Source organism: Trichosurus vulpecula, chromosome 9 (genome assembly GCF_011100635.1).
Source record: "Trichosurus vulpecula isolate mTriVul1 chromosome 9, mTriVul1.pri, whole genome shotgun sequence".
Taxonomy (NCBI): domain Eukaryota; kingdom Metazoa; phylum Chordata; class Mammalia; order Diprotodontia; family Phalangeridae; genus Trichosurus; species Trichosurus vulpecula.
Window position 1 is genome coordinate 186,308,995 of NC_050581.1, and position 12,054 is coordinate 186,321,048.

General features: G+C 44.2%; 1 protein-coding gene across 1 annotated transcript in view; it reads left to right on the forward strand.

The window, feature by feature from the left end:
- Positions 1–12,054, forward strand: part of DNAH12 (dynein axonemal heavy chain 12) — a 151,200-nt gene that overhangs the window by 23,713 nt on the left and 115,433 nt on the right. The window contains 7 exon segments of the mRNA XM_036739678.1: positions 2,008–2,251; positions 3,342–3,536; positions 6,071–6,192; positions 6,303–6,585; positions 8,187–8,306; positions 10,164–10,320; positions 10,792–10,964. Coding sequence (XP_036595573.1) covers positions 2,008–2,251; positions 3,342–3,536; positions 6,071–6,192; positions 6,303–6,585; positions 8,187–8,306; positions 10,164–10,320; positions 10,792–10,964 — 1,294 coding nt within the window.

A 12,054-nucleotide genomic window follows, 5' to 3' on the forward strand; every position in this document is an offset into this window, starting at 1 on the left:
TTCTTATTCTTCTTCTCTTATTCTTCTTCTTCGTATTCTTCTTCTTCTTATTCTCTTCTCTTCTTGTTCTTCTTCCTGCTCTTCTTATTCGTCTCTTCTCTTCCTCTTTCTATTTTCTTTCTTCTTTCTTTCTTCTTCTTTTCTTCTTCTTCTTTCTCTTCTTCTTGTCTTCTTCTTCCTTCTCCTTCTCCTTCTCTTCTTCCTTCTCCTCTCCTTCTCCTCTACTTCTCCCTTCTTCCTTCTTCTTCTTCGTTCTTCTTTCTTCTTCTTCTTCTTCTTCTTCTTCTTCTTCTTCTTTCTTCTTCTTCTTCTTCCTCTTCCTCTTCCTCTTCCTCTTCCTCCTCGTCGTCGTCGTCTTCTTCTTCTTCTTCTTCTTCTTCTTCTTCCCTTCTTCTTCTTTCTTCTTCTTCTTCTTCTTCTTCTTCTTCTTCTTCTTCTTCTTCTTCTTCTCTTCTTCTTCTTCTTCTTCTCCTTCTTCTTCTTCTTCTTCTCCTTCTTGTTCTTCTTCCTCTTCCTCTTCTTCCTCTTCCTCCTCGTCGTCGTCGTCGTCTTCTTTCTTCTTCTTCTTCTTCTTCTTCTTCTTCTTCTTCTTCTTCTTCTTCTTCTTCTTCTTCTTCTTCTTCTTCTTCTCCTTCTCCTTCTCCTTCTCCTTCTCCTTCTCCTTCTCCTTCTCCCTCTCCTTCTTCTTCTTCTTCTTCTTCTTCTTCTTCTTCTTTCTTCTTCTTCTTCTTCTTCTTCTTCTTCTCTTCTTCTTATTCTTCTTCCTCTTCCTCTTCCTCTTCCTCTTCCTCCTCGTCGTCGTCGTCTTCTTCTTCTTCTTCTTCTTCTTCTTCTTCTTCTTCTTCATTTTTTCTGTTTTCTCTTTTAGAATGCTAAAGTAATCAAGTGCCTTTGATTAAGTCTTGTTGGGTGCTAAGCCCCAGGCTCACACCCTTTTGCTGATTAGGTGAAGAGCCTTCCGGCCCTAAGAAGGGCACATAAAATCAGAGGTTAGCATTTTGTTTGGGGCTCTCATTCACTGAAAGAGTGTTGGTGTAGAGACTCTGGGCAGCCATTGTTAAGGGCCCCCCGGCTTTGAAAAAACCCAGATGTTGGTGCTTCTCCGGTGACTATATATTGTGATTTTGTCAAACAGAAATCTTTGTGTTGATTCGTGTTTGTTTGCTCTGTTTGTATAATGTATGTTTATAATTTCTATTTGTCTGCTCCCTGAAGTTCAGGGTACTGGCTTTTCCCCCTGAACTAAGTGAATTATATACGTATGTCTGATTAAAGTGAGATGGTTAACCCCTTAAAGTTGCTTTCCTCAGAAAAGCAGATCAAAGAACCTGTGCTGGCAGCCCTTCGGTGTTCTCTTTTTGCTGGTCTTGTTGGATCTTACACCTCAGCAGCAGCTGCAAGCAGCATCATTGTTACCCCTTCCTGTTTGCTGAGGCCTGGAGAGGCTAAGGGATTGTTTGAGGTCACACAGTCAGCCAGAGGCAGAACCAAAGGGAGGACCCAGAGTCCTGATGCTGGTCCCATGTCCACCCTTCAGTTTCCTCCTCCATAAAATGAAGGAGTTGGCTAATCTGGTTTCTAAGATCTCTTATAGCCCTAAATCTATGATCTTATGATCCTATGAATAGCAAAAATAGTCCTGTGTGGGACTCTGGCCAAGTTACTTAACCTCTCTCCACTTTATCTAAAAGATAGGGTAATAGTAGTACCTACTTCATTAGGTTGTTGTAAGGATTAATTGAGATATATTTGTAAAGTGCTTTGAAAACCTTAGAATGTTCTATGAATGTTGGATGGGCCATAGACTCCTCAGAGCCTCCTCTGTAAAATGAGCAAGCCGGACCAGATGGTTCCTTTCTAGAGTGACCCTTTGATTGTCCTGTAGCCTCCCTCATTGTATAAATGGGGATATGGGGGCCCAGACAGCATTAAATGATTTTCTCAGGGTCATATAAATAGCTGACTGACTGGCTGAACCAAGATGACAACTTAGGTCCTCTGCTCCAGAGGAAAAACCAGTGCTTTGACTACAACCTGTCTGTCTTCCTAGGAATTTTCCCTAGAGAAAGCCATGCACGTCATGATAGACACATGGGATGACATCACTTTTCACATCAGTCCGTATCGAGAGACTGGAGTCAGCATCCTCTCTGCTGTGGATGAGATCCAGGCCATCCTGGATGATCAGATTGTCAAGACTCAAACCATGAGAGGCTCGCCCTTCATTAAGCCCTTTGAAAAGGAGATCAAGGTAGAGTTAATGGGGCTTCTGACCTGGTCATTCTTTTCTCTTGCTTTTCATGTCGTCGAGGAACAGAGTACAAATGTCATTGACCACCCCCAACCCCCAAATCGATTTTTTAAAATTTGGATTTTTTTTAGAAAACGTATAAGAATCTTTTTTTTGATGCAACAGATAGCTCCCCAACAAACCCCCTTATAAGCCTCTCTGTGTGGCCTGAAGACACTTAAGCAAAATCTTCTCACTTTGTGTCACTTTGCACTTTTGTAATTGAGGTATTAGTAAGAGGAAGCAAGGATGTGCCTTTTACCTTTGGATGTCCTGTGGTATTGGCACTGGCCATTTCATTAAATACATATGTATACACACACACACACACACACATTTATGTATGTACGTGCATGTCTATTTTCCTGTTTTGTTCTTTGGGCTCTGCTTTGCCTCACCTCATACAAGCCTTCCCGTGTTTCTCTGAGTTCATTAACATATTAATGATACCCTGTTCCTGCTACCATCTGTCCCTAACTTTTTGTGATGATAGTGACTAGCTGGTGGCTGTGGGGTGCCATATTTCCCTCTCTTCGCACCCCACTTCTCACTATTTAGATGCAGAGAAACTCTGAGGGGCAAAGGAAGTTGCCCAAAGTCACACATGTGACAGTGCCAGGGTTTCAGGACACATTGGAGTCCTGAGATCTGGCACTCTTTTTAGCCTCATCTAGCAGTTTCTTATCTCCCATGGCAAACCCCATTTTAAGAAATGCAAGTTAGAACCAATGAAACTACCCAAACCATCATGGTTATTAGTAAACTTCAGAAGCTACAAACACTCTTTCTCTGGGCTGAAACCTCCCCCCGCCCAGGCTGTATTCTGATGTGCCTGGGAAGGTTGGCAGTGGTCCCACCTGTCTGGTCATAACAGGAATGGGCATTAGATCAAGATTTGAAGTTTGGAGAGCGGCCAATGCCTCCCAACAACGCCATGGGGCACATTCTGTACATATGATTATCCCTGTTTTGCTGATGAGGCAGACGAGTCTCAAAGAAGTTCCTTGTCTTTTATCATCTCTACATAATGGGAAACTCTGAACATTTGAAGGCCTGGGAGGACCGTTTGATTCGAATTCAAGAAACCATTGATGAGTGGTTGAAGGTGCAGGCTCAGTGGTTGTACCTGGAGCCCATCTTCTGCTCTGAGGACATCATGCAGCAGATGCCCGAAGAAGGGCGGCAGTTCCTGACGGTGGATAGACACTGGAGGGATGTCATGAAGTATTGTGCCAAAGACCCAAAGGTAAGGGGGCTGGGGCTGGCCATGGTGACTCTAAAGAACGAAGGATACTCTCAACCCTCCCCATGTGAGGTGTGTTAGTCACTGCTGCAACTGTGTAGGCTGCCTGGCATGTGACTGATTATGTATGAGAAGACAGATTGGAGGTAACTTCAGAAAGAAGGCACAGGGTTGGGGGAGTCGAGGAAGACCAGGAAAGGCCTTTTGCAGCAGGTGGGATTACAGAAGATGAATGTTGAAGGAAGCCAGAGGCAGAGATGAGAAGATCCTTCTAGGCATGTGGGACAGCCGGTGACAAGGCATGGTGCTAGCAGATGGAGGGTCTTGTGCTAGGAGCAGCAAAGAGGCCAGTGTCACTGGATCACAGAGTAAATGGGCATAGTAAGTCAGAGGGGTAGCTAGGTGGCTTAGTGGATAGAGCCTGGAGTCAGGAAGATCTGAGTTCAAATCCAGTCTCAGACACTTACTAGCTGTGTGGCCTTGGGCAAGTCACTTAACTTCTGTTTGCCTTAATTCACTGGAGAAGGAAATGGCAAACCATGCTGTTATCTTTGCCCACCCCCCCCAAAAAAACCAAAACAACCAACCAACCCATGGACAGTATTGGCGTGCAGTGGTCTATGGGGTCACAAAGTCAGACAGGACTGAACAATAATAAGGTGTCAGAAGCCTGGGAAGGTTGGAAGGGGCCGGTTATATTTTTAATGTGAATAGAACCAGTTTTGTCATTCATTATTTTTCTGGGGCTGTTGAATGTAGAATGTGAGTCCCTTGAAGGCGGGGACCGTTTGATTTTGGTTTTTCTATGCCCAGTGCCTCATTCAGTGTCTGGTACACAGTAGGTGCTTAATAAATAATTTTTGATTGATCAAATTTTAAGACAGTCAGCAAGTATTATTAAGTGCATACTGTGTGCTAGGCATTATGTTAAACACTCATGGTATCAAGAAAGGCAAAAAAATCTCTTCTCTCAGTTTGAATTCTAATGGTGAGCTAATTAATTTTAATTAGCAGGTTCTGTAGCAGAGGAGAACTACTCTGTTAATCTTTTTGACATTTTCATGTGTCCTGCTTCCATTGGCCCTGCTACCCACTCTTGCTGTTATCCTAAACATCTTCCCTTTCTAACCAAGGGGTGACCACACCAGCTGCCTTTACTCTCTCACCACCCACTCACTCTTTCAACTCCCCGACAATCTGACTTCTCTCCTCCCCATTCTGGTAAGACTCTCATCAGTGACTTCTCAGTTGGCCTCATTCGTCGGCCTCTTCCCAGTCCTCAGAGCTTTTGACTTTCTGCATTAGACATGATTGACCTGTACTTCCTTCTTGGCATTCTAATCTCTCTTGCCTTCTATGACGTGCTCTGTCCTTGTTCACCTCCTGTCTGTGAACCCCTGATTTTCAGGTATCCTCCCTGGCTCATCTTCCTCCTCCTCCTAAAATGTGTCTGTCTGTCAAGGCTCTGTCCATGGTCCCAGTCCCTTCTGTGTCTACATTCTCTTCCTCAGTGATCTCATCCATGCCTTTGGCTATAATCACTATTCATATGCAGCTGGCTCCTAACTCTCTCTGTGCAGCTGTGCTCTCTCTTTCCTGAGCTCCAGTCTAATTATTATAATTTTTTTTGTCAGTATCTTGGTCATATTTAGCCACAAAGCTCAGGCACTGGGCTTTCTGCATATTCACCCTGGCAATTGGGATGCTCCATCCCATTGAGCAGCAGTTCTGGACAGTGCCAAGCTCTCTGTGGTTCTTAGACAGTGGACAGCCATCTTTGTCCCCAGCTCTGCCTCTCTGTGGTGATCAGGCTGTGGGTTAGTCTTCAGGGCATGAATTTACCCAGTCAGAACAACTCTGAGCCGCCTCCTGCTGGCAGAACTCCACCTTCTCCCAACCTTGCTGCCGTATGCTGAGCCCATAATTTTGGCTTAATCAATCAAAAACACATTCCAAGCACCTACTATGTGCCAGGTGCTGTGCTAAGAGCTGGAGATACAAAGAAAGGCAAAAGTCAGTCCCTGCCCTCAAGGAGCTCTGGGTCTAGTGGAAGAGACAACAGATGTGTACAAAACATACAACTCTATGCAAGACAAACAGGACCTAATGAAAAGAGGGAAAGCATCAGAATTAAGAGGGGTTGGGAAGGCCTTCCTGTAGGAGGTGGGATTTTAATATTGACTCAGAAGAAGCCAGGGAAGCCAGGAGGCAGCGATGAGGAGGGAGTCTTCCAGACCTGGGGGGCAGCTGAAGAGAATGCCGGGAGCTAAGGGAAGGAGGATCTTGTTTGAGGAAGCAGGAGGCCGGGCCACTGGATCACAGAGTACCTGCTGTCCAGTGAGGTGTAGGAAGGCTGGAAAGGGAGGAGGGGGCTGGATTATAAAGGGCTCTGAACGCCAAACAGCGTTTTGTATTTGATCCTGGAGGCGACGGAGCCCTTAGAGTTTATTGACTAGGTGGGAGTTCCCTTCACTGATGAGATCACAGATCGATCTTTTCCAGTTCCTGTATCTGACAGCAGGTCTGTCTTCTTTCAGGTCCTTGCCGCCACATCTTTGACAGGCTTGCTGGAGAAGCTGCAGAACTGTAATGACCTTCTGGATAAAATCATGAAAGGACTGAATGCCTACCTGGAGAAGAAGCGTCTTTTCTTCCCCCGGTACGATGGTTGGGCTTGCGGGGCGGGGGTGGGGGTGGGGGTTGGTTAGAACCCTTGCACTGCCCCTCAACCCTTGACTAAAGCATCCGTGTTTACCTGTCCCACCCTAGTTTCTTCTTCTTATCTAACGATGAGATGCTTGAGATCCTGTCTGAGACCAAAGACCCTCTCAGGGTGCAGCCGCACCTGAAGAAGTGCTTCGAGGGTATCGCCAAGCTGGAGTTCCTGCCCAACCTGGACATCAAGTCCATGTACAGTACTGAGGGCGAGCGGGTGGAGCTCATCTCCCTCATCTCCACAGCCGAGGCCCGAGGAGCCGTCGAAAAGTGGCTCATTCAGGTGGAGGACCTGATGCTGAAGAGCATCCACCAAGTCATAGCCTTGTCCTGGCTGGTGCGTGTCCTATGGCTCTCCAGAGCGGCCACATTATTCTTAAGGAGACCGTGGTCAACAAGTGCTTATTAAGTGCCCACTAGTCAAGGCAAAAAACATTTATTAAGTGCCTACTACGTGCTGGCCACTGAGTAGTGATATTAAATTTTTAAAAACCCTTGGGAAATCATACTGATGAGCTTTGAGTCATTTAATGTTCTTTCCTTGACTACTTCTGCTCAATTATTATAATAAAGCAACATTGTCTGCTAGAAAGACTAGAAGCTAGGAAGTCCTGCCTCTGACATTTAGGCCCCAGGGAACTCTCTAAAGCCTGTAAGGAGCAGATGTGTGTTGGTATCAAGGCCTGCTGGTTTCCCCTTTACAACATCTCTCTCTCTTGACACTACCACTCCCCCAGTACAGGTCCTGTCCTGAACCTCACAACAGCTCTGGGAGTTGGATCGAACAGGCACATTGTTTGGTAGTTTTCCTAATAACGTGTTATTTCTCTGTGTGTTTGTATGTGTGCATTTTAAAACACCAAGAATTCTCTTTTAATTCCTTCAGTATATTTCTCATCAAAATTTTTAGTGTTTGCATCATCAAAATTAAGAAAAATTAGGGATACATTATATACATGTTTTCAATTGTCAAGCATTTCTTTTCCTTCTCTCCTGCCTCTCACTATCCTTCTCACTCCACTGGAAGAAGAAAACCAACTGGTACCAATAAGCGTAGTAAAGCAAAGCAAATCCCACTCTTGCCCCCAGCCAAATATGTCTCATTTTGCATAATTAAGTCAGGAGGTAGAGATACCTTTTACGTGGACATGATCAACGCTTCCCAACAAACACTTGATGTTTGAATAACTCCCATCTCCAAAATATATTTCCCCCAAACAATTTATCTATTGCTCTTAGAAAGGAGGGCCATTAAATTTTGATAGGTGGCACGGATGTTGGCCATTGAAAGTGATTAGAATCAATTTCCTTCCCACGAGCCCCCCTTCCTTGTGTGCCATCTTTCCCTAGAGAATTTTAGTTCATGGGAAATGCTTTCTCTGTCCTTTTTAAAACCCCTGCCTGAGAATCTAGGGGGTGCATGGGCAAGACCCTGCTTTTCTATATCACAAAGTAGAAGAGAGAAGAGGAGTCACTTCTTCCCTAGGTTCCCATCTTTTTACCTCACAGGAACCTGAGGTAAAGTCCTTTATTGTCAACCAAATGCTCGATGGTAGACAAAGATAAGAACTAGTGATTTCACTGATATCAGGATCTCCCAGGTGAACAAACTCCTCCTATCAGTGCAGGTTGGCACCTCCCCTGAGCTTAGACTCTTAAAGAGTTGCCCAGAACACTGGGAAGTTCATTGACTTGCCCCTAATAGCCAGTTTGTGTCAGAACAGGGACTTGAACCCAGGTTTTCCTGGGTTTTCCTGCTGTTTCTCAGGGACAGATTTAGCAATATCAGAGTTGCTGATTGCTGTGTGTTCTTTCATTCAACTTTTCAGCCTCTTCTTTTTTTGTTAGATTAAACCTCTGAACTGAGTATTAGTAACATTTTGGATGGCTTGTTTGAGGATAGAGAATGAAAACAAGAAATGTGCTTTCGTTTTTCAGGCTTATCCACAATCAGAAAGAAAAGACTGGGTACGAGAATGGCCCGGCCAGGTGGTACTTTGTGTCTCCCAAATGTACTGGACGATTCAGACTCAAGAGAGTATAAGTGGTGGAACGGAGGTAAAGTCCTTAGGGAAATTGAAAATGGTAGTTTCTTTTTGATTTCTGTGTTTCCCAGAGCATGCCATTTTATGCCTTCGTGACATAGATTTTCTTCTTTGAAAGTCTTGCTCATGATTGCTGGAAGGCTGTGCTGAGAGAGGTCATGCTCTAGCAGGGTCCACCAGACTGGCAAGGCCTTGTGTCTGCCGGCTGAGGATTAGCCTTGGCTCAATACTAAGATTCTGTTCAGAAGGAGGGCAGCCATGGTGTGGTGAATTCTTTAACCATGATGATCTGCAAGGAATTATCTCACCAGGCAGAAAATGATTGGTTCATAATTTGGGGATCACATCAAAACTATCCCTTCAATAGGAGAAAGGTAAAAATAAAAGTAAATTACAAGAAAGAACAAAGACAAAAGAACTTCAACCTGACCTATTCAAATGAGATATTGATGCTAAAAAATGGGAAATGGATAAAGGAAAAGTCATTTTCCTTTGTGAGGCCACGAGAGCCCAGACATTGCCTTAGCAAACACTCAGTTGATCACCCTGCCTAGCAGAGACGTGACAGGCATGGATAATACTGGTTTGAAGCAGAAAACTTTGTAAAATGTTATAGAGAGGAGATTGATCTGAGCAGTGATGAACTGGGCCTTGGGTTGAATAGGACAGGAGGCTGGCTTGAATCTCATTTGGAAGATGGAGTGGCCCTTGAAACAATGCCAAGCTTCTCCTTGATGCAAAACATCTCCTTTTAATGCCAGGAATCTTTTGGAGATATTTGATGGTGATGGGTCATAGAACACTACAATTGCCTGAGAATCAAAATTGTGGGTGATTCAAAGGGTAACTGAGATAACTAACACCTGGGGGCAAAAGAAGGCTCCAGAGTGTGTGTTGTCAGTGACAGCTTGTCCTTCAGAAGTGGAATAAAAGATATCATACAGAAATCATATGGTCAGTAAAGGAAATGAAGGGTACTACCTGAGAGCCCAAGCGCTGCCCTGGTAACCGAGGCATCTTAAGAGACCAAAGGACAAGTCTCCAGTGAGTGCAGTGACTCAAGTCTCTGTGGAGATCTGTCAGAAGACCTGGACCAGATTCACAATGGGTATGGTGCATCTGGGAGCTTCATTGTTGGCACTGATGAGATCATAGATGTGTTATAGTACCGAAGGATGGAGGCATGTAGATTACAACTCTCTATATTTCTGCTGGCCATGGGTTGCCTTGGACTAAGAATTCATCACCAAAAGGCCAGTGATACAAAAGATGTGATTAAAGAAATATGGGATCAAAACAATATGGTCTGGTTGAACATTGAGAGTGAGAGGTGACTGTTAGACTGCTCATGTGCTTCAGAGGCATAACTGCTGTGCCAAGAGAAATCAATAAGGGTCCTCAGGGTATATCGGGTGGACCCCCCGCCCCCGACTTGCCTACCCATGTATAATTTATAGGAGGCCATGGCCAAGAATTGCATGGATGAATGGTGATCTTCATCATTGCAAAGCACATCTACATCGATGAGATCACAGATCCATTTGAATATTAATTTTACTGCTATATTTTGCTTTAGCTCCGTTGGAATATTAATATCAGTACCTATTTGCATATTTCAGTATTTCTGCTTGCCATTTGAAAACATGGTGCCAAGGAGATAATGCCTGGAAAGTGCTTTCCAAAATATGTATAAATATCAAATAAAACCCCCCTAAACTTATTATTTATATTTTGTCAGGTCTACAGACAAAATTATCCCCTTCTGTCTCTCCTTTTTAGAATTGATTTTTAAAAAGTGGTCTAAATCAAATGGTGACTGTTGAGTGTTTTGAAAGAAGGTCACTTCACCTTGGGTGTTTTCCTTTTGCAGGGCTTAAAGGTCTACTACAACAACCTTCAGCTTCAGCTCAATGACATTGTGAGCCTGGTCCGAGGGAAACTGTCTAAACAGACCAGGATTACTCTTGGGGCTCTGGTCACTATTGACGTACATGCCCGGGACGTTGTCATGGACATGATTGAAGTGGGTACGGGCCTTAACTTCTTAAATCTTCCTGTTAAGATGACGAGCGGGTGTCGATACAAGCTTTTAGAACTGCTTGTGTGGCCGTGGACCACTCACTGAATTCTGTCTGGACTTGGGTTTTATGATTCGTAAAACAAAGGGCTTGGATTAGAGAGCCTCTGAGATCCTTCCCAGCTCTAGTACTAGGAGCCTTAAAGGGCAATTTTTCCTCTTTCAAAATAATTTCCTTTAATTTGTAACTTGAGCAAATTTAAAAAAACCAACCATACACATAGTTCTAGAATATTAAAATATCTTTTTTTTGAGAAACTTTTTCCTCTTTGAAGGATTTTTTCCTTCTCTCATTTTATTTTGTTTGTTTATTTTTTGGCAGGGCAATTGGGGTTAAGTGACTTGCCCAAGATCACACAGCTAGTTAAATGTATCAAGTGTCTGAGGTTGCCTTCTCTCATTTTAATTATGGTCTTCTTAGGCGTCTCAAGTGATACAGATTTCCAATGGCTTGCTCAACTACGATATTATTGGGAACGGGAGAATGTCCGGGTTCGAATCATTAACTGCAACGTCAAATACGCCTATGAGTACCTTGGCAACTCACCTCGTCTTGTCATCACTCCTCTGACTGACAGATGCTACCGGACCTTGGTAGGTGTCTCTTTCCACTCGATTAGCAAATGAAGATATGCAAGTATGACTATTGAACTGTTAGCTTTGAAACTCATGTGTAGGGTGTGGTTGTGTAATAACCTTTATGTATGCCTCATGGAAATTAAATGCAAGTGCTTCCTCCTTCATGATCTATCATGCCCCTACCCACCCCGGTTCCTAGTGCCCCCTTCCTGAAATTAATTATTTGATATTCTATATTTATCAGTCTATTTACATGGCGGGTCTTCTACTTCCCCCATCCTCCCCCCTCCCAAAGCAATAAGTCCCTCAAGGATAGGGACTGTATTTGTTTCTGTGTCTCCAGTGCCTGGTGTGGTCCTTGACTCACAACAGATGTTTAATAAATGCCTGTTGAATGGCTGTTGATTGTCTGAATGAATATGTGAAAGGTTAGGACAATACTAGCAAATGGATCATTTGTCTTTTGTGAATCTCCCATGTGGCACTTTGGACTCTGTCCCCTACCCTTTTGTCCTTGACACTGTCCACCTCAAGGGACTTGTTTCCAAGGGTTTATCCTGTATAAGAGGGTGTCGTGCTCTGCGCATTGATCACTTCCAATGAGAGCCTCTTGGCCTGTCTTTAAACTCCATCAGGGAGGGCTAAGTCCTTGGTGTTTTCCAGTGTGTCAACCAGCTAATATAGTAAAGTCATAGCTAGTGTGGGAGATGGACCCCTTTTCACTTTTAGGGGATGCTTGCAGTTTAATAGTATTCTTCTAGGGCCAGTGTGCTCACTTGTGTGGCTTACCCCGTGAGCAATTCTAATGGGAGGGATTTTAGTTCCAGTATGAAGGGAGGAAAGTGTCATGGCAGACTGGCAGAGGAGGGGGAGCATTCTGGGCAGGCACGTGCTTTCGTTGTCTGGGATATCACACCATGTAGATGGCCAATGACTCTGCCTGTATGTGGAAACAACCCGAGCATTCATAGGAGGTAGACCTGGTCTTATATCTGTCTCACAAGGGTGCTCGGGAGATGGAAGATACTCAGTTCAAAAGTGCAAGCATCATTAATGCGGTATTCTGTGCCGGTCCTGTGTCAGCTGCTGGGGATGCACAGACAAA